General features: G+C 39.2%; 1 protein-coding gene across 31 annotated transcripts in view; it reads left to right on the top strand.

The window, feature by feature from the left end:
- Positions 1 to 21,193, top strand: part of LOC119251815 (olfactory receptor 2B2) — a 161,321-nt gene extending 140,128 nt beyond the window's left edge. For 25 of the 31 annotated variants that reach the window (XM_037519105.2, XM_054698051.1, XM_054698041.1 and 22 more), the window contains 2 exons: positions 18,020 to 18,189; positions 18,627 to 21,193. In XM_037519105.2, coding sequence (XP_037375002.1) covers positions 18,652 to 19,593 — 942 coding nt within the window. In that variant the 5' untranslated portion in view covers positions 18,020 to 18,189; positions 18,627 to 18,651 and the 3' untranslated portion in view covers positions 19,594 to 21,193. Of the gene's footprint in view, positions 1 to 4,313; positions 4,468 to 7,540; positions 7,626 to 18,019; positions 18,190 to 18,626 lie in introns of all 31 variants that reach the window. The other 6 variants (XM_054698031.1, XM_054698033.1, XM_054698057.1 and 3 more) reach the window with 3 other exon arrangements.
- Positions 21,194 to 23,567: the final 2,374 nt, after the last annotated feature.

The raw sequence follows: 23,567 nt of genomic DNA, 5'->3' as shown, positions 1-23,567 counted from the left end.
ATTCCAACTCTGACTCTCCTGGCTCCCTCTTCTGAGGACCATTGTGCTATATTGGGTCTACCCAAATAACCCAGGTTGCTCTCCCCATCTCAAGATCTTTACTTAAGCACATCTGCCCAGTCATTTTTACCATGTAAAGTAACACATTCACAGGATCTGGACATTAGGAAGAGGACACTGGGGAGCTGTTACTCTGACAAGCACTCTAAATGTTGGGTTTTCATTCTCAAATGTAGGGCAAAGATGGTTGGTTCCTCTGGCAACCAGCCTTCATTCTGAAGCTACCTGTGGCCTCACCAAGCCTCATCTCATCAACATAGACTCAGGTGTGATTGAAAGGAACTTACCATGAATAAGAAAACACTTTTTCATTCCCCCTCCTTCAGGAAATTCCAAGGACTTTAGAAGTTCTCTACCACGAACCAGGGACTAAGCCCAAATACATATTTCTTATAGCACAATATCACAAGAGCTATGAATTTAATTTATATTGTAATCCAGAAATCCACAGAATCATATTCTGTAACTTATTTTGATATTTAGCCCTACGATATCAAAAAATAAAAGATTCACATAGGACATGCCTTTTTTAACCCTGATCCTCTGATCATGGTTTGAGGCATCAGCTTACCACCTTGAGTTTACAGTGTTTTCCTTTAAGCTCTGCAGCATGACTAGAAGCAGCTCTCCCATTCTTCAGACCCTGTGTTTCTCAGACCTGCCTGTGTCATGAGCAAGAGCATCAAGGCTTCATCCCAGATGCCACAGAAAGTAATTTATGATGTTACTTTCCCTCCTAAGGACCACAGACTACCCATTTCCCATTCTGTAATGTATTCCCCTCTTTACAGGCAATGGGCCAGTCAGAGAACCAAAATCAGGTCACCATATATATCTTTGAGGGTCAGATCAGTGACTAGATCTAGAAGGCTTTCTAGTTGCTGACAGTAGAATTCCTTTTAGCTCACTTAAGAAGTAAATTAGAAAGTTATTAAGAGTTACTAGAAAGTTCACAAACTCACTAGGGTGCTTTCCACTGGGCTTCCAGAAGCAACTCCCAGAACTGCAGGGCAGAACTGATAAGGCAAGGAATCTGTGTCTGCGGCCTCAGGCTACTTTTGCCAGAATCCGGAGCCAGGGAACTGCTGCCAAAGCAGCTGAAACATCCTTTAGCCATTTCCCTCCACTGTAGTTGGAAAACTGCTTGTGCCATCTCTAGTGGCACAGGAGCAGATCCAGCTTGGGGAAGCCTGAACCTTATATGATCTTGGCGATTCTCTTTAGTAAAAATAAGTACAAAATTATAAATCAGGATTAGATGTAGTAATACTTATTTAGAATTATAAGAGAAATCATACAAATTGCATTAATTCAAAGAGGAAATATCATTATCACTACAGAAGGCTTAGAGGTCAAGAGGAAATTTCATGTTAAATAACAAAACTCCAACTGAGTTGATTTTAAAGATCTAATTGGCATTATTAAACAGATCATGAATTAAGCAGTTTCCCATCTAGCAAATAGAAAAGCACCGCAAAAGATTGCACAAAATGGAAGATTTTTATAGTCAGAAATTTGAAGAAAAGCCTCTTTCCACTGGGGGGAGGGGGCAGCTGTCCTGCAGGTGACCTTGCTAGTGCTGCCCAAACACTCCAGAGCAGCCGGTTTAAATGGCCAAGTTGGGGAGAGACTGAAACTGCATTTAGGTTATTAGGTTGGAGTCTTGGTGGACTTGACATGAAGGACTCCATTGGGCCAATTTTTTTTTTTTTTCAACCTCTTCTCCTTTGGGTACTTCTGAGGCTAGCCAAGCAGCAAATTAACATCAGACAGATGGGTAGAAGAGAAAGAATGAATTTAATTACACACGTGTGGGGAATATACATGACTGTAAATTCTGGAGTCAAATGGGACAAAACAAAGGTTTATATCCTGAGGAAAGGAATGGAATAGGGATTGGGGCTCCAAGGGATACGAGGATTTATTTCACAAAAACTTTTGTTCAATAATTACATGTTTGCCCTTTCACATAGTTTTCTCTGATAGAAATGCCATCTCTGGAGATAACTCTAATTCTAGGTAATATTCCAATTTTCATTTTTCTAGATAGTTAAAGGAGGTAAACACTTCTCTCTTCAGTCCACAGAGCTTGAAATAATGTGCCAGGTGACTCACATGTCTTGTGAGTCCTGTTTTGGACATCTTGAAGAGGCCTGTCTTTCAAGGTGGTCAGAATATGTCAATCAGAAATATGCCATTTTGACTAAGGATTATTTTAAGCTGAAGGTTAACGAGAATTAAGATGTAGGGAGAGTTCTTTGCCTTTCCCCTTTCTGCCTAAAAGCAGGATATAAATTTCCACACTAGGAAAAAAAGAGCAACTTTTATCCCTGGAGACAGAGCAAGCACTAAGATGAGTCTATAAAGACAAACCTTACTAAAATAACCCTTCTCTTCCATAAGTTCCCTCCATATACTTTTTAGCGTATTGTTCCTGGAAGCCTTAGGCCCTTTGCCTTTTTAAAAATAATATATAAGCTTCGAGTTTAACTGCTTCTTTGAATTTCAGTTCTTTGAACTCCTATGCCCTAAAATATTTATGGAAATTGTATGCCTTTTCTCCTGTTAATCTGTTTTCTCTTAGTTTAACTCACAGGCCCCCAGTTGCAGAACCTAGAGGGCAGAGGGAAAGTTTTCCTCTCTGACCCTGAAAAATGTAAGATTTAAAAATTTACCTGATACCCATCTATGCTCCCCCCTCATACTTTGTGGATAAAAACCCTTAGTTACTTTTCACTTTTTAAAATATAAAAGTAATTTTATGTTAGAATTTTCTACAGAAAGAATAGAAAGAAAGGTCTTTAAATCTCCTATAGCATGGTTGATCACCTTTTGCTTGTTATAAGTTCAAAAAAATGGTTTAGAAAAGTTCCTCTCACTTTCATGCCTCATTACCAAGAAGGTCTTCTATCAGATCGCAGGTCGGGGCAGGAGCCAACTGTTGCATGTAGTTCTTTCCTCTGCTCAACTTCCCCGAACCTCTACCAAGAATAGTCACCACACATGGCAGGGATTTTGTGCTCAGTAGTTCAGAGACTGCCAGCAGATTACAGACTGTCACAGTAGGAACAGAGTTTCTCATTTGTGCAGATTGGATTTGTCACAATTTACCAGGTTACGAATCCCACAAGTGTTTCATTCTTCACCTGCAAGTGATAAAATACAGCAGGATCCATGGCACCACCACAATCTCCCTATTGTTATTAAAACAAAAAAATTGGGAAAAAGGCATACTAAGGATGATACAGAATGCACCTCCATAAAACAGGGAGGAGGATCGCAGTGCAATCCACTGCCACCGTTGTCCCTGCCCCCACCTACATGCAGCCACCTTGGATTAAAAGTACAAGTGGATTAAAATTACAACCAGACTTCCTTGTTGATGGAGCTATTGGCAGCTAGGGGAGGAGCTAACCAGTCTATATAATACAGGAAGCAGGTAGGCCCAGGATCTTGCTTCTCTGGCTTTGACTTGCACCCTTGCAACTCTGGGGGACTGGAAGGGGACACTGCTGCAGACCAGCTTTCGGCAAAATGTCGGGTCAGAAGTCCTTGAATGGAAAAGACCTAGGTGTGGCGTAAAGGGCTGAGGGGAAGGGGATGAGGTAGAATGAGGAGACACTGACACTTGGTGAAATGCTAGTATCTTCTACTGAGGGGCTCAGCAGGTTCTTTATACTTTTTTAGCAAGCCGAGAGATGACATCATCATATACATAGAAACAAAGCAGAAACAATCAGTGTATCCCTTTTCCCATAGACTTTTGGCCACTACGTGCTCTCAGTAAGAAGGCAACCTTCAAGGTTAATAAAAAAACTAAGCCTTACACTAAAACTCATTGTTTCAGCTAAACAATAACCTAAGACAGTAGATAGCCGCCAGTACATCCCTATCAGCTAAAGCGTAAGCAAGAAAAGACTTTTCTTATTCGCATGGCCTTCAGCCAGATACTGGCTGCTGCTCAGCTATCAGAACTTTTTCTGCCTAGAAACTCCTTAACTCAAATAGCTTCATTTAAAAACTTTCCCAAGAAACTTGAAGAGAAGGCAAAAGAAGGACCTACTAGAATTATTGTGCTGGATTGCTTGTCAGGCATGTGTAATAAATTGTCTCCCATTGTCAAGTGGGCCAAATTGTTTAATAACTAATTTCTAAACAGATAATTTTCCACACCATCCACCCACAGTCTGCTGACATGTATAATCCACTGCCCAATATGCTCTCTAATAAATTTTTCTCTCTCTATGACCAAGAACAAAAAGCAACGGGATGCCAGATCTTCAGCCCCACGGTGTGAGGCCCTTTCTCTTAGCTGCTTGTCAGTATCCTATCTGGCTGGGACAACAAGGCCCCCTGCAGCAGGACACATAGAGGAGAGACCGTAGGAGACTTGGAAGAGACACAGTGGTGAGAGGCACAAGGGGAAACTGATGGTGACAGCGTGTTCTTGATGTTGTATCTCCTCCTGTTCCAGTTCTCTAAGATCTGCCTAAACACCTTCTTGGGGTTCCCCCACCAGAAGGTGGCTTAGACTTGTGACTAGCTTTTTCGCCTTGCTTTGGACAACCCTGTTGATTGGGCCTTTGCCCATGAGGGGCTGGGTAATTTGGGGTGTTTGCTTTGGCCTTACACAGATGGCAGGATCCCTTTCAGAGCATGGACCCCTTAAGTTTGAGGTTCCTGGGTGCCCGTTGTTTATGCACTAATGAGGATGCTTGGATTACAAAAACTGCATACTCCTCAAGTTCATAATGCAAAACTGAAAGTAGTTAAACATTTTATAAGAACTGAGCTCCTGAAGTTGCCACAAGGGCTTCCAGCAGAGGGGGCGCATGGCTAACACATGCCTCGAGAGTGCTGCGGGGTTAGTATTGGGGTGGTACCCAAACCCTTTGGACAGCAAAACAGTTTAGTCATAATCCCAGAGAAGTTTCAGATAAAAAGGAAAAAAAACCACATTTTTATTAAAAAACAAAACAAAGAACATCTTAAAAGTTTTTACTATTGTTTCAAATTTGGGAAACCTTATTTTCAGTTTTATTTTCATATAATTTGGTGAGTATTTCAGATTATCTTGTGAAAGTTAATAGTACAACTGAACACTAGTCAATCATTTTCTCACCAATGCCCTAGTTATAGTTACTATTGCTATTTCACTGATGTCTTCATTGATGCTAGTGTTTTTCTTCAAATACTAAGGACACAAATCATTTGCAAACATTCTTTTTCAAATATGCTTTTGATTCATGTATCTTTGTCAAATGGAATATAAAAGAAATCCAAGATACTATTCATATTTTAGCTACACTGCATAAATGAATTACTGTTTCTTTTAAATGTGGAAGAAAATGCAATCTGAATGACTTCTGCATTCATACGTATTGGGTTTTTGTTTGTTTACTTAATCTAACAGTTTTTCCTAGGTTTTTTTTAAATAAATTTAGAAATGACAATAGAGGGTTCTCAAGGGTCTTTCTGATGTTTTATTTTAACATTACAAGACATCTTTCCCAATTTCCAAAGTTGAGCTTTGCCAAGGTTTCAGAAAAAAAAAATGTATTGACTTGTCTTCTGGGTTCTTTTTTATGTCTCTAAAAAGATTCTCCTTCATCTATTAAATCTAATAGCTGTCCCTGCCCACATAGTTCACACTTGGCCCCATCAGACATCTTCACACTCTGGCCCTGTATCTTTGACCATGATGCTGATGAGTCAGCAGAGTCAGAAGTCAGAGCATTCCTAAAAGCCATTTCTGCACAAGCTAACAAGAACCTACATATAGAACTGTTAAAGATGAACTTCTATGAAGAAGAGGCACCATTTCCCCACATCCACTTTCATGCAGCCGATCAGTGTGCTATGAACTAGAGTTCCTAAGCAAGGATGCTACTGGGAATTGGAGCAGGGAGTGGGGAACTGAGTGGACTATGTAACACAGAAGGCAGGCAGGCCTCTTGATTCAGTGGCCAACCTTGTACTGATGTACCACTTGTTAGCCAATTAACTATTCCTGTGCGCCCATGCACGCTGTCCTCTAGCTGCCTTTGCAGATAGACGTTTTTGCTTAAATTTCTCTTTGGTCTTATGGCAGGGGTGAGGACTTAAACCCAGGTCACCCCATTTCCCCTGGGGTGCCCTGTGACAGGTACACCCTTGGTTGTGTTTCTCATTGTGAGTTGCAATTGTGGGACATACAGCAAGATTTCTCTGTAATTCAGAGTAGCTCCATTGTAAACCATTGACTTGAATTTCTTCTATAGTTTCCTTCCATCTACTTACTTCTTATGAGTGTTAGAGTGGTTGACTTGACCAAACTGAGAGTATGGGAAGTCCTGTGGGGTTTTGGTTTCTGGGGCACTTCTTGAGTATATGTATATCCATTCTTTACAACTTTGTTTTTGGTTCAAGAACAGTTGAGCCTTCTACTCTGACTGAGAGTCTGCTCTGACTGGGAGTCTGCTTCAGTTGTAAGTCTGCTTCACTGTTTGGCCTGTGTACACACTAGAGTCAGAAAAATGCAGATCCTATAAGAACAGAAGTGGTAGAAGGAAACAGAGCTCCTTGGAAAAAATAGTATTCTTTGAAAGGAAGGCTTTGTGGGAAATTGAGCCAGTGCTGCAAAGATTTTTCAGTCTCACCTCATTCAGCCCCACAACACTCCAATTTTCCCAGTAAAGGACCCACACACAGATGCACATCATTTTGTTCAGGATTTGACAGCTATTAATGAAATTGTCCAGGACATACATCCAACTGTGCTAAATTCTTACATCCTATTAACTGCTGTGCCTCAAAATTTGGGCTGTCTTTCAGTAGTGGTCTTGGAGAATGCCTTATTTTGCACCCCAGTAGATGCCTAGGGTCAGTTGCTCTTTACCTTTGAATGGCAGGACCCTGAGTCTGCAATATTGCTGGACTGTGCTTCCACCAGAGTTTAAGAATTCCCTGATGACTTTTAGAGAGTTAGTGGCTAGGGGTTCTCAGAAAAATCCAGGTAAAACAGAGCATCCTCCTATAAGATGTGGGCAATTTACTAATCACCAGTCCTGACTATGAATTTTGTCTGGAAAATGCCATATAGATTTTGAATCACTTAGCAGAATATGGCCATAAGGTGTCTCCCCAGAAATTTATGCAATCTTGTATATCCAATATGCAAGATCTGGGATATACATACTTGAGACTTGAGATTAAGAAATTGACTTCAGAAGGCCCTTCTGAGCTTCAGTTTTGAATACTACAGCAGACATTGGTCAAGAGTGTAGGATCAAATAGTATATCAAACATATTCAGATTTTAGCTATGACTCATAACTTTTTACTCTCTAGGATCTTCAGATGAAACATTGCATCCTTTAAGATCTGGTGATCAGGTCTAACTCAAGACCTGGCAGAGTGGAGATATCCAAGCTCAACTGTCAGAGAAAGGTCTTGTCCTCATGATGTTTTCCTAATCTCTCACACATCTTTAAAACTTGCAGGCATAAAACCCGGGGTGCATCACTCAGAGCGAAGAAGGAGATAACCCGGGAACCACTGGTCTTGTGAACCGGTCAAAGACTTGAGGTACTTGTTTAAGAGAAAGACAAAAGCTAAATGTTCCCTTTTTTTCTTTCAGCTTCTGTTGCAGGATATTCCAGGCCAGGTGAACATTGGAAACCCTGAGAGGATAAATAAGACCATGAGTGTCCCTTGGGAATTGCTCTAACTGCTCTTTTTTCTCCCTTTTTTCCAAAATGTAAGGTGTGTAGGACAAACTCTGGGGCTTCCTGACCTACTCTCCAGCTTTAGGAATTTGACTTTGTCTCAGTGGAAAGAACTCAGTTTTGATTTTCGGCTTTTCTTTTGAATTTTGAATTTTGACAATTTTTATTTTTGTGAGTCTTCTGTTTTTTATGGGCCTGTGTTTGGATTTTTTTTCCCCGTTTGTCTATTTGTAGACTGTTTTTGCAGCTATGTGTATGGTTTAGGTTGAACAAACCATCTGGCTACTTAAATGTGAGGAAAACTGCCTTTCTGTCAGGCAATGGTGAGAAGACTATAGCCTCAGAAAAGCCAGGGCTTGTCGTCTTGAGGAAGTACAGAGAAAGCACTGTGTCTTGCAAATATAAGTAAGATTGCAGTTGCATGTGATATTCCACCTGGCTTAAATGAAAATTAAGGGAAAGTCTATGTTTCTGTGTTGTATGTCTGTATGTTTTCCCCTTGTGTCTAATTATTTTGGCCTCTAAGAATAAAAATCACTAGAGATGGCACCTATAGAAATCCTGAGCTCAGGAATATAGTGGGAACTGGTATAAGGACAGGAAGCATGGTCTGGGATAATTTTGGTTAATGGGAACTAATCTAAAATGTAATGGGCTGGTGTGAAACATGTATGCCTATACAGTTGTACTGAATGTAATTTTTTCTCTTTATCTGGGCTGTTGATGGTGGGTACATGAAGTCTTTTGATGTTAGATAAAATGGGAGTTTTTATCTTGAAAATAAAAGTTGTGGGATCAAAATGAAAGGTTAAGAGTTGGCTGTCAGCATTGTGCTGGTGCATTTTGCCAAAGCTTTCATTGAATTTTTTCTCTAATACTTACAAGAAAACTTCCCAGAAATCTAAATTCAGTAAAAAAATGGCAGTCTTTAATTGATCAGAGGAAATTTTATGGAATCTCAGTTGAGCTCATGAGACACTCCATAAAATTTCTCCCTTTTTTTATGGGAAAGACATTAGATGAATTTGACCTGTGTGGTATTTATCTGGTAAATTGGAAGTGGCTGGAAGCCTTGTCACTTGGGAGAAATGTGTAACATTGGCATATGCATAAATATTAGCTTGGTGTTTTAAAGTTTATATAAAACCTTTCAAGTATCTGATATGTTCTGATATAATATTGCTTGCCAGTTTTGATTGTTCTGAAATATTGTAAGTTATAATTTTGAACAAATTTCCTTGTCTGTATTATTGTTCTCAGATTTTAATTTTGGTTATGACTTGGGACAGAATGGACTATTGGAGATGAACATAATTTTGATAATTTTTTATTTGAAATGATACTGGTTTTGTTTTGTTTTGTTTTGACTCAAGGAAAAAATTTTTCTAGCTGACCAGGGTCTGCAGCCAGGATAAGTTACATTTTCTTTATGAGAAGAACTAGATTATGTTTGCATTTTCTCTTTCCTTGATTCCATCATAATATACAAAAATGGTAATAATTCTTATTACTCATGACAGGGTATCTGTCTTTGCATAATTCAGTAGGGAATTTGTCTCTCCTTAAAATAGAGAATTGGAAACATGGTTCACTAAAACACATTTAATTCGAATGTCTTTTTGGAAGTTGTAATTGAGCAGAGTCAACAAGAAGAGAGCCTGAAACTTTGCTTGTAAGGTTCCAGGGATGTCCAACAAAGGTAGGAAGCTTGCCCACACGGGCCGGCATGACACCCCTGAGAGAAAAGCCCTAGGAACCTCAAGAAAAAATCTTGGGGACCTCCCCTGTTGTGCAGCAGTTGAGTGCTGCCCACAGCCTCTGCAGAGCTGGTTCCATCTCCGGCCCCCGGGCGAGGGCCCCACATGGGGCGCAGACCTCTCCTGCCGCCTGCTGCTCCCCTCAGCAGTGTACTTCGGTCCTTCTGCCTGCTCTGCTCCCCGCTCTGGCTCTGGTGAATTCTCTCACCCTCCAGTGCTTCTGACTGTACCCAGTGCTTGTATAAACAAACAAACAAACAAACAAATAAATAAATCTTGAAAAAAAATTTAAAAAATCTCAAATGGAGTCTGATAATACTGTGGCCTTGGTCCTGACGCCTATATAGACAAAAATGTTGAGAGCTCAATCTAAGATACCTTATGGAGCATTCCAACGAAGCCAACAAAATTCTACTTGGTTATTCTTCCCTTTGAGTTTGTGCAAAGAAGGACAAATTGATTGAATTTACATCTAGTTTACAAAATCGTTTTGCTATTCTATTGGATAGAATTGGGATGAAGGTGGAGAGAAAACTATTTTAATAGTAGAACCATTTGTAAGATTTTTTCTTCTGATCCTGTTTGACAAGTCTCCAGGGTTTTTTTTTTTTTTTTTTTTTTTTTCCTTTTGGCTAAGACTCATCACTATTTTCTAGAAATGGAGACTTTGCCACGCTGGCCCTCCATACACAATGCCTCACGACTGATTGTTACTTCCTTTGAACATACTGAAATCCCGAAAAAGACTGTCTCCTGAGGCTTCACCCTCCAGATCTTCACCACCAAAGAAGTGGCAACAAAAATGAAAAGGTTGGATTTGTTACAGCTACACCTCTGTGAAGGGGAGGCACTACTTTCCCTGCCCCCACTTGCATGGAGCCACCTTGGATTACAAGTCTGAGTGTTCCAGGAACCAGACTTCCTGAGAGAGGAACTATGGGTGGAGCTGAACGACCTGCTCTCTTTCTTCTATGGCCAGACTTGCCCCCTCGTACTTGGGGAAGGAGACCTGGAGGAGACATGTGGAGGGAAGGCATATAGAGACACTTACAAGAGATACTTTGGAGACATACATGAATGAGAGAGATGTGGGGAGGCTGTCCTTGGAAGAGACAATGGAAGCCATTATCTTGATGTGGTATTTCCACTGTCCCTGGTCTCTGGGGCATGGTTAGCTCCTTTCTTGTGGTTCTCTGCCAGCAGGTACCTTAGACTTGTGGCAAATTTTGGTGCCTCAGCAGCTTCACTTCAGGCTAACTCTGTTTGGCTCAGTATTTGCCCATGAAGGGATGAATAACTTTGGAGTTTTATTGGGAAGCTATTATTAGAAATATCCCTTATTCTGTCTCTATGCACACTAATTCTATTAAAGATCTTTCATACTAAGAGTGTGCTTTGTGTAGTGGATAGCTGAACCTCTTTAAGAGCATGCCCCCCTTAACAGTATGGGGTCCCTAGATATCCCTTGGTCATATGCTAACAGAACTATATTACTAGACAACTTTTTCTTAGTCAGATGACAAAACTTCTCAACTTCATTACCAGTCAACATGAGAATTACGACAGAAGGAAGAGTGGAAAAGAGAGTGGCTTTAACTAATTTTGGGTAAAAATTTCTTTGCAATTATACAAGACATGTTTATGTGAACACATTGCTAAGATCCTTCCCAGAGATTTGGAAGGGGCCCATGCAGAGGATCAACTATGGAGATTGTTTGATCAGTTCCATGGTAAATACTACCCTGACATTGCCCATGAGACTGTCCATACCAGCAAAACCTGTACTGTTAATTATAAGCTTAGCTCAAGAAGTCTGCTTCCAGGCAAGATAGAATAATGTTCAGGAGTCCTCAAGAACTAGGAGAGCAATATTAAATACACAGTCATTTGTGTAGAGTATCAGAGAGTTACTGAAGCAACACAGACCAAAAAAAAAGGTTAATATGCAGTTAATAGTGCATGGAATAAACTAAAGAAGTAACTGAAGTTGCTTTTTCCCTGGGGGAATTTGCATATTCTGGATGCAAGCAAGATGGGAGTAACTTATTTTTAGCTGGTAAAAGGACCTGTAGTAGGGAATAAAGGGAAAAAACAGAAATCTGTCTTTCTTATAGAGCTAATGTGACAAAAATGAATTGATTACCTGAAATATAAGGCACTTTTCCCCTGCAGATATTTGACAAGAGTATTAAGTAGGGATATGAATGTAAAAATTATGTCAAAAACTCCTGAAAAACACAGATGAATTTTCAAGTCTTATGGTACTGAGTTACTGAGGTTAGAGTTCATGACTAGTCATGAGGATGATCCCAGGTTTATCTATAGGGGTAATTAGCTACTATCTCACAGGGCACTTAAGAAGATTGAGAAAAATAATTCTTTCAAAGGACTTAGTGCACTCTCTGGTTAATAATATTAGTTAATCCAAGAGAGCCTTCCCTACTTCTGTGTACAGGGTAAGGGACACTACATGGTAATTCTTAAGTTGTAAGGACTTCTGAAATAATTTCAATTTATAAACAATTGGTCCATTCTGCAGAGTAAAATTTCCCTTTACTCACATTATCTTGTTTAGTCTTGTTTACTTTTTACAAATACTGTGATTGTGTTCATTTAAATTACAACTCGTTAAAAAAATACTGTAAAAAGAAATTCGTAAACTAGTGTAATTTCTCCCCTGACTGTTCCCAACTTTACTCCTTTATTTCTATCCAAAATTAATCACTTCTATTAATTTTTCAAAAATATACAGTCTTTTATTTTGTTTTTAAGAAGTAATACTACATTATAACATGAGTTTTGCTGTGCATCATTAAGAATCAGCATGTATACATGCACATATATAGTATCTATATATGTATATATATGAGGTGCGCTGGTAAGCATTCAGTTTTATCCTTCTCCATCCCATTACATGACTTATTTGTTTCTTTTCCAGTTTTTCTTCATTCCCATTCCTGCTTTTCCTCATTTAGATATTGCCCTCTGCCTTTCCAGATCATATCAACTACCTAAGAATCTTTCTCATTATTCTAGACAAAGAACAAAATATATATTCTCACGCAATATCACACAGACACACAATACATAATAAAATATTTAGGAAGTTCTAAATTATAAAATTAGGATGATGTTACATGCATCTTTTTTTTTTTTTTCTTATTCAGCAATGCCTCCGGGAAATATCTCTAAGTCATTTATTAGAACCAAAACTCATTATTTTAGATGGAAGCATATTTCCTGTTCTGTGAATATATTTGTCATTGATTGATTCTAATTTTTTTCACAATTTTAACTTTTCCAAATCTATTCATTTGGATAACAAATTGAAATGAACTTGCATAACACATAACAGTATAAAAATTATTCTCTCTGGATTAAATACACTAATGTAAAAAATATTTAAGTCTTATTAGACAATCTAATCTTGAATTGAAAAATAACTTAGTAACTAAGCCTAGAAATTTAAAAGTCTGTGAGAGAAAAGGTAGGTATATTGGCTCTTTATTAGTATTTAAAAATTTTTATGTAAAATATATCATAACCCATTAAAAAACAATTTTCTTAAGATCATTTAAACAGAGGTCTGTTTTCTGGCATACAGATCAAAGGCTTGGTAACATGACTTCAGATGAAAACTTCAGCGAATTTACACAAGGGATATAAATTCTTTCCTGATGGAAGTAATTCAGTAATTTCAGCAAAGATGAAACTCTCTGCTAGGAAAAATCTGATTCATTTACCTTTCTATATATTTAGTATTCATGTAGTATGTATAATTTCATATAATGCATTGTATACAATGTTACTTTTTTATTACTTTTTTATTTATTGCTATAAAATGTTACTTATATATAATTATATTGCTACTATATAATTATATTTCTACCAGCTCAATTAGTAGTTTACAAAAGAAAACAAATTCCAATTCAGTAGCACAAATATCAAACTTTAGAACATATTTTAGTTCCTATTCTTTTTTTTTTTTTTTTTAAGATTTATTTATTTATACAAGCACTGGGTACAGTCAGAAGCGCGGGAGGGTGAGAGAATTCACCAGAGTCAGAACGGGGAGCAGAGCAGGCAGAAGGACCGAGGTACACTGCTGAGGGGAGCAGCGGGCGGCAGGAGAGGTCTGAGCACCATGTGGGACCCTCCTCCGGTGGCCGGGGAGCAGCTGGGGATCGAACAGGCGCTGCGGAAGCTGCTGGTAGCTTCGCAACCCAGCGATCAACCGCTGCACCAGCCACCGGGGAGGCCCCATATTCCTATTCTTAATCTCCATTGTCACTCTCAGAAAAACTTGAGGATTCAGTCCCTAGAGAGAGAGTTGGGGGAGTCCAGCAATGATGAAAGAGGAGTATCACTTCCTATAGATCTCCTCCCTCTCTTCCCCTTGGGTGTGTTAGTTCCTATAAACAATGCAGGATGAGTTTGCAATTCAGTGTTTGAGATTTCTTCAGCGACCAAAACAACCAACCAATATTGACCAAGCATACCTTGTTTTTACCCATTTTGCAATATTGGGTGGAAAAAAATTCTCCAAAAGTAGCAGTTGATGTCCTAATTCCAAGGAGTGTGATTTCTGCATGCCATAGTCTGCTCATCAGTAATACTTGACCCTTCCTGTTCACTTTGACTGGAGGGAGACAGCATGATTGCTACATATTTACATATGTAAATGAAAGAAGTTTAATAAATTTCATCAAATCAGTTGCACAACTTCATAACATATGAAGACCGCATTGTTTATGTTTTAAATTAGTCCTTGAATTCAAGCCTTTCTGGGCATGAAACTGATCTCCAATACTTAAGATGGAGGTAAGTAGAACACATTTCACAAAATCAGTAAGTAAAATTGCACTAAAATTTGAGGATTCTCGGCAGTCATTTCATGGACTGTTTAGGAAAAATCTGATTCATTTAGCTTCTGTTTCATGAACCTTTATATTCAGTATTCATATATATAATTTCATATATTTAATGTGTATAATTATGCATTGTTATAAAATGTTACTTATATATACTTACATACTATATGCAAATAAATTTTAGGTAAAATATAACCTTTGTGGGAAATAAGAACTTTAGAGCAGTCTGCTACTTACTCTAGGGCCTTGGGACAGTAACTTGTCTGAGCATATAAATTCAGCTTCTGTCTCAGTTCTGATGGAGGGCAAAAAAATTTTAAATCAGTTTCTTTCTGCAAAATTAATCTTTCATCAACTGGAAAAAAAATGATGACAAACTTTCTTGTATTGCTAAGCCAACCTACAATGTATTAACTGTGTGAAAATTAACTGTTATTCATTCTTATACTCCAACAAGAAGATGGTATTTGAGAAAGTATAAAGAGAAAACAGTTTGGTTTTTTTTTAAAGATTTATTTATTTATCCATACAAGCACTGTGCACAGTCAGAAGCGTGGGAAGGTGAGAGAATTCACCAGAGTCAGAGCGGAGAGCAGAACAGGCAGACTGACAAGTACACTGCTGAGGGGAGCAGCGGGTGGCAGGAGAGGTCTGCATGCCATGTGAGACCCTCGCCCTGCGGCCGGGGATCGAACCAGCGCTGCAGAGGCTGCGGGCAGCCTCAAAATCCAGCACTCAACTGCTGCGCCACCGGGGAGGCCCCAAGAAAACAGTTTTTATGCTGAATAGAACATAGCAACCCTGTAATGCTACAGAAAAGAAAACCTGACATCCAAAGCTATTCATTAATTTGCCCAATTATACAATGGCTTACTAGCAAATTTGGGACTAAAACATTAGTTACTCTCTTGCCTTTATGTTCTTTCCATAGTGCAACTTAAAAAGATGCTTCCCAGCCTCTGTTGTACCTTATCTTTTGAATATCCAAGAGTAGACATGGAGAATTCAATGGAGAGATGACAGATACAAAGTTAACCAATGTACAGGCTTAAAAGGAGGTGATGATATGGATTCATTTAGACAAGGACTCGACTCTATGGCTTAAAATAGCCTAAGATGCTCACAGATAAAATGTAATACCCAATCAGCAAGTTGATAAAATTCTCTCCTTCCATTTCTGTTAACTTCAGTTCAAACCCATTATTCTCCCTTTCTTTCCCCCTTGTTATCTCACATTAATCAATTGTTTTGTTTTGCTGCCCAGTGGAACACTTGCTACTCAATGTGAGAATAATATTATCTTGAAATTCTACCCATGTAGTTTTACTCAAAAACAGGGGAATCTACTCTGTGACCTTGAAGGTATCAGCCACAATTGCAAGCAATTTGTGCAGAGGTTGGCAGGAATTAGCAGCTAATCAGACTGAATTCTAGAGTTAGAGATGAGGGCTGCCTAGGTTTTTGTTTGCTCTAGTCATTAACTCTTCTATCAGAATTGGAATTATTTAAAATTTCTGAAATACAAAGACACCGCAACTGTATTATTGGAAGATAAGCCTCCAAGAGTGGGTAAGCAGCAGGCTCCAGGTATTTGGAAGCTGGGTGGATGTGAGAAGGAAAGAAATGAGTAAAGCAGGACTTGGTGCTCTGATATTTCCCACATTTCCACCCCTCCTTGCTTTTTTCTGACTCTTCACTTTTTTTCCTTATTCTGCTTGTGTGTTTCCTGCTGGAGTGATAATTTCCCCCTCCTGTGTCCTCACTGACTACAGAACATGGGAGGAGATTGGTTAGAGCAGTTCATGACTGTGTAACTACTGAAGCTCAGAGGGGGTCCACTGATTTAAAAATAAAGCACCCCTCCTACAATCTTCAGCATCTGCAGAGAGGGCTGCTTAGAGAGGCCATCTTTGGAGGAGTTCTAGAAGCATCAGAGCAGGCAGGGGCTTTCAGGAATGCCACTGCCCGCGTTAGAGAAGGGCGCACGGGCTCTGTACCGGGTGGTGAGACACCTCCTGAACGGGACATCAGGGTTGTTTGATACTTCACTGTTCCAGGTAGGGAGGCCTTAGGCCTTATGCACACAGGAACCCTTGAGAGTAGAAGAAGCACCTTTAGTAGCTGTCAGCACAGCAGCAATCAGCTCAGCTGTCCCTGGCATTCCTGGGGTTCAGCCACCTCATCCCCATGGCCCTGAGGGGATGTGTCCAGCACTGGTGCGATTCAAGGAAATTGGAAAATATATGAAATCTCTCTCTCCTGGTGCTGTTTATCCTACATTGTCTGATTCCTTGGCATCTCTTCTCTGCTGAGAAGATGAATAAGATCTCCCACCCTCCATCCTTTAGAAAAGCTTCTTGCTGATTCAGATTTCATTTTGAGAAAATCTGAAGACTTCAAAACATTAAATTTCTTATAAAGAATGGAGACCAAGGTTTTTAAAAAAGCAATGCTAGCTTGAGACTAAAATATGAAGAGTAAATTGGTGAAAGGGAGGTTTTAAAGATATATTATTGCAAGAATAATGCTTAGGAAAAATTAGAACACAAAACAGGTAAAATTAAAGTCTGCTTACTCTCCTCCATCCCCATCTCCCAAGGGTTACATTTTCTTCTTTATTTTTCAAGGTAACATTTCATTTACATATTAATATATAGCATGATAACATGTATTTAAGTATATATAGTACTTTTTGAAATTGGTGGAACCTGTACAAATATCCAGTAACTGACTTTTCTCATACATTTGAACATTTCATATCCATATTAATGTCTCCAATTTTTTGGTCAGATGAAAGCAAGGGAACATTTTTTAGGGAACTAACAGCCCTAGAATAAGTAGAGCAAAACTCAAACTCACCTCGCTAACATGTTGATGACCATGAATTATGAAAAATTTATATTCTGATATTGATAAAATAGTGTCCTATTAAGACTTCTTCAGCTGGTGGAGATGACATCTTTTTTTTTCTAGGATTTATTTATTTATGCATACAAGAACTGGGGTACAGGCCAGAAGTGTGTGGGGGGTGAGAGGATATACCAGAGACAGAGTGGGGAGCAGAACAGGTGGATTGACTGAAATACACTGCTGAGGGGAGCAGTGTGAGGCGAGGCAGGAGAGGTCTGCCTCGCCATGTGGGTTTCTCCCTGGCTGGGGATCGAACTCATGCTGCAGAGGCTGCGGTTAGCTTCGTAGTGCAGTGCTTAACCCCTTGCGCCACCAGGGAGGCTGGAGCTGACATCTTAATACCTCTAGGAAATGTAGAGTCAGGGGTCCCGCCTCTCTTTCAGGAACATGAGTGGCATTCTGCCAGGCAATTTACACTAAAGTCACATTCATGCTTCCCATTGAAAGGTTACCAGGAGTCCTAGTGTTGGGTTTTGATGTTTGGGGCAATAAGGGAGGAACAGGGAAAGTGAGTTTTCAATTGGAGAGTCATTTTCATTTTTCCTGTTACATTAGGAATTACTGATGATTTCTGAAATCTCTGAGCACTGAATTGCTATAGTTCCCTCCACCCACACTGCTCTCTTTCCAAGGGGCAGGGTCTAGACTACGCAGTGCAGGTTAAGGCCTCACATCCAGACAGCACAGGAAAGCATTGTTTTCTTCATTTTACAAAGGAAGAACCTGAAGATCAGAGGATAAGAAACATTCTCAGGCAGTGTGACTAAGCAAGGAAAGGAGAGGAACCCACAATTATCAGATTTCAAATTCCATGTTATTAAATTGCCTGATTTCCGAGGTTCTACAGGAAAGAAGACATCTTAAATTGAGTCTGATTCCTTTCTAGGTAATGTCTATATTGTTTGTTTTTTAGGGGGTGGGGATGGGGAGTGAGATTTAATCAATTTTAACTGATTCACACAAAGAAGGAATGTCATTGGCATTAGGAATGCCAAATGGCAGGAGCTGAACCCACATCCATCTACTAGTGGGCATCTAAGTAGAAAGACATTAGAACAATGAATCTACAAAATAACAAAAGATCGAAGCATAAATTCTCTGTATGTGGAAACTGATGACAAAATTTTACTTAAAAATTCTGCAATTCATTTTGTTCACACACTGTGTCAAATATAGAAATGCTTGACAAGATCAATATATTTTTATTGATATTTTTCACATTACAAATAATATCAGTCTGTGATTGATGCAAATTATTTACAAAATGGTTATAGCCGAGGGTACATAATGTATTTATTAACTGACTGACTTTGTATATTTCAGGGAGCCAAGAACTGAACCAGCCAACATGCGTCTGGTCAATGAGAGCGCCCCACAGGAGTTCATCCTCTTGGGATTCTCAGATCGGCCATGGCTGGAACTCCCACTCTTTGTGGTCTTCCTGGTCTCCTATATCTTGACCATCTTTGGCAATCTGGCAATAATTGTTGTGTCCCGCCTGGATGCCAAACTCCACACCCCCATGTACTTCTTCCTTACCAATCTCTCCGTCCTGGACCTCTGCTACACCACAAGCACCGTCCCTCAAATGCTGGTCAACATCTGCAGCACCAGGAAGGTCATCAGCTACGGTGGCTGTGTGGCCCAGCTTTTCATTTTCCTGGCCTTGGGCTCCACTGAGTGCCTGCTCTTGGCAGTTATGTCTTTTGACAGGTTCATCGCTATCTGTCGGCCTCTCCATTACTCGGTGATCATGCACCAGCGCCTTTGCCTCCAGCTGTCAGCTGTGTCCTGGATCAGCGGCTTCAGCAACTCGGTCCTGCAATCCACACTGACCCTCCAGATGCCTCTGTGTGGCCACAAAGAGGTGGATCACTTCTTCTGCGAGGTCCCTGCCCTGCTCAAGCTGTCATGTGCAGACACCACAGCCAACGAGGCTGAGCTGTTCTTTATCAGCGTGCTCTTCCTTCTAATACCTCTTACACTCATTCTTATCTCTTACGCTTTTATTGCCCGAGCTGTGTTGAGAATCAAGTCAGCTGAAGGTCGACGAAAGGCATTTGGAACATGCGGCTCCCATCTGGTGGTGGTGTCACTCTTTTATGGCACTGCTATCTATATGTATCTGCAACCACCTTCCCCTGCCTCCAAAGACCGGGGCAAGATGGTGTCCCTTTTCTACGGGATCATCACCCCCATGCTGAATCCCCTGATATACACACTCAGGAACAAAGATGTGAAGGGAGCATTTAAGAGGCTAATTACCAGGGTCTTCTTAATGAAGACATAGAAATACCCAAATGAGAGGCCTTGTTAAAGACATAAAGTTTTAGTATTTTCATTCTTTCCCAGTTGCTTTATTCTACGGCTTATAGAACTATCTGATGATCTAAGTCAAAATAAAATGTCATTGGCATTTATTTTCTACTGACAATTCGTTACACAGGTCCTGAGAACTGTGTGACTAAGCAAGTGTGACTAAGCAAGGAAAGGAGAGGAACCCACAATTATCAGATTTCAAATTCCATGTTATTAAATTGCCTCATGATCAAATTCCATGTTATTAATTGCCTCATGATCCCCTAAAACAGTGTGACTCTAAAATAGCTAAGGCTTTGAGCTTTACACCACTGGTTTAAATACTTGATGAAGAGTCTTAGACATCCGTGACACTAAAATGGGCTTAGGAAACAAAACATTTTTATAAATGTGCAGCATTCACACACGCACTCACTCATGCCACGAATCCTTTTCTCAGTTGTAGATCTAATAGAAAGCCAAGATTAATAACCCTAGCTGAAAATTTTTAACACTGTTCTCACACCCACATAATACTGAAACTCAATAATTTTTCTTCCAGTATTACCTAGAGCTTCCATTCTGTTTTTCTATACGTTCCACTTTTCCTAAATTGAAATTATCCACCTACCAAAGAAAATTGTAGCTACTTAAAGACTTGTTTCTTGAAAATATTCTTATGATTCCTCTGTTAGTTAAATTATCTTTCTCTTTTTAACCCCTAAAGCAATTACAATCTAAATGTTAGGAAGGAAAAAAAACCCACATATATACCATCCATTACTTGTTTACATGCATTTTTTTTGGACGAGAAGAAAAGCTTATTAATTCTATGTTCCCTTGGTGTAGCATAAATCATACTTCCTCTCTACGCCCTTGCAAGCTCTTCAAAGTGCTGAGGAAAATACTCACTGTGAGTTAGTTATTTGGCTGATGGAATGATTTGTGACACTGTAATAATTTTAATTGCTTCTTTACTATCCTTTCCCTAATGTTTCTTCTACTATAAGTATGACAAAAAAACAGAAAATACAATAACTAAGAAATACAATTAGCAGTTTTTCTTTAAGACCTTATAGTAACAACGTGCATTTCTGCTTCAGTAATTCTAACACCACACAGCAGATCTTAAAATCAGACCCACCAGGAAGGCTTTTAGAATCCAGACTATTTGGGTGTCACCCCACTGTTAAAAACTCCTATGGATTCCAAGGTCTGAGGTAGGACCTACCCCATTTCTAATGAATGCTGATCAGGGGAACAACCTTGAGGGACTGCTGGGTTCCTATCTTTTATCAATGAGAACTATAATTAAAAGGGAAAATGGAAACAGAACATTAAAAGACTGTATTAACATTTGAGGGAACATTTCCCAATGAAAATGTGTTCATATTTTGAAGTTCAAATAAATGATATAATAGATAATTTTGATGTGATCTCAAAGCCAATGTCAGTGACCTTTAAGGAATTATGAGAAAATAGCAATGAAGCCAGAGTGAGAGTGATGGAAATTGAAGTATTTTACATACTTTAAATGAATCACTAATTGATTCAATACACTAGAAAATGGTAAGGTTTAAAGTGATTTATGACAAAATTCTACAAATATCAATTCATGACTAATTCAAGTATTTACATAATACACATATGTAAATACATGTTCTGTTTGTATTAGTTAAATGCATTATATATGTGAGATATGTATTTGTTATTTAATATATTATTTGTATACTATAATTTATTATTTAATGTGATATACTATTTACATATATGATTATTTAATGTATTTTTATATATAAACAGAATTCATTCTGAATTCATTGAAAGATACTATATAGGCCAATATATTTGTACAAATATCCTGACTGCAGAATAGAAATTGCAAACACTTCTCATGATAGTTTTGTATAATATGAAGAAATAGTGACCAAGAAGGAAAGCAATTCTATTTGTTCCTATCTGTTTATAAAACTTCACTCAAAAAATGATTAATAATATACTACCAGTCTGGAAGGTAGGTATTTTTGCTGCAGGACTAATTTTTTTATCCATTAAAATATATACTTATCAATAATGTGTATGAGCTTAAGATAGGCATAACAGATAAAAAATGACACTAAACTGAGAGAAATCGATGTCTGTGGAAGTGAGAAATAAAGTTAAAATATCAAAGCAATAAATAAATGGGTGAAATTTAACATGAACTAATACAGAGGTATTTATTCCACATTATAGATGGAATATGATCTGCCTGTGAGTTCTATAAAATTTCATTTGGGAACATACTGATAATGAAAGATGTAGCTTATTGGCTTCAGTCTTAGGATTCATATTTTAATAAGTACACTGTAAAATTAAAATACTTTATAATTTATAATGATAGCTGTCTCTTAATGAAAACCTTTAATTTCTAATGTCAACATGGTTACATTTCTCCTTCATCCTACATCAGTAAAATATAATTTTAAGTAATAATAGAATATTTCTTTAGTAGGAAGGAACCCCTTATCACATAATACTTGGTGTCTAGATCATCTTGTCTTTTAAGTTTTGATACTGAGGGCATGTAGCCTGGGTTCTTGGCTGGCGAAGTAATCAAATTAACAGCAAATGGCATAACAAAGGAAAAGTCAATTTAATAATATAATGGGGAGAATCTATGTAATTATAAATTATACAGCAAAACTGGGGTGGGCCAGGAATATATATTAAGAATGAGGGCATTAAGGAGGGGAGATAAGTGGACATCTTACATGAAAAGGAGGGAATGATGTCATCCTTTTCATCTGAGAGTAAGGGATGAGTTTCTCAGGTGGGCTGGACATGTTCACTGATAAACCTCTACCTGGGTGATACCCGCCAAAATATATTCTTAGAGGCCATGAACTGATGTTAACAACCACCCTCCCCTTAATGGGAGAGTTCATTTGCCCGTGTTGGGACAGAAAGCCAACAATTCAGAAACCAGCTTGTTAAACAGACCAAGAATTTTATTGTCTGGAGGATTGGAAAAGGGAGAATTTGGGTTTAAAAAAAAAGCCACATGTAGTCTCTGAGATTCAAGGTGGAGTTTCCTTTTATTTGGGGGCCTGGTACCGCATGTGTTTGGGGCAGTCTTGACGGGCATGCACAGAAGGCCTGCCCTTGCACTTGACTCTCTCACATGTCCCTGTTTTCCACTCAGTTGCCAGTTCTATGACTACTGCTCTCCTATCACACTTTGAGGGGAACTGGACAGAGGTTATTTTTCCTAGATTGTATTTTATTTAAGTGCCTGTGCTTTAGCTGATAAATAATGTAAGAGAGGAAAAGAAAAATGGAGCCATCTGGAGCCTGGGTATGAACTGAGGAGTCAGAAGGCTCTTGACAGTCTGGTTTCAGGCAATGCTCATGCGGGTGAGAGACACATGGGAGTGGGGGGAAATGGCCCCCCTTTACCTTGATTTGTACTTTTGTAACAGGATGGTGTCCAGGAAAGGGGAAGATTCCAGGTTCCCTGCCCCACCCAAGGGAGGGTAGAGCTGAGCAGGGAGAGAAGAGGCTGCAGAGGAGACTGAGGAAGGAAGGAAGCAGGATGGGGAGCCAGAAGAAGACCTGGAGGGGGCACATGGAGCAGAGAGACACGTGAAGAAACTGCACTTGCCTTTTGGTCGTGGACTGGGTGACACAGATGTGGGTGAGAGACCCGTGGGGAGGTGACCATGGCGGTTTTTGTCTTGATTTTGGTTTTGCTCTTTTCCCTCCAGACTTGTTTCTGACCCTTTTCCGTGGGTCCCCACTGGAAGATGCTTTAGACTTGTGGCAGGCTTTGGGGCCTTGCCCTGGACCAATCCCATTTGGATGGAGTTTTACCCATGAGGGGACGGGTAACTTTCGGTGCTTGATTTGAAAACTATATTCTTTGCCTTTCCTGTATTGTTTCCTAATTGTATTAAAGTTCCTTCGCATTGAAGTCTCATATATTTT

Source organism: Talpa occidentalis, unplaced genomic scaffold, assembly GCF_014898055.3.
Source record: "Talpa occidentalis isolate TD23 unplaced genomic scaffold, MPIMG_talOcc4v2.1 talOcc4.2, whole genome shotgun sequence".
Taxonomy (NCBI): Eukaryota; Metazoa; Chordata; class Mammalia; order Eulipotyphla; family Talpidae; genus Talpa; species Talpa occidentalis.
This window is presented reverse-complemented; position numbering and strand designations above follow the sequence as displayed.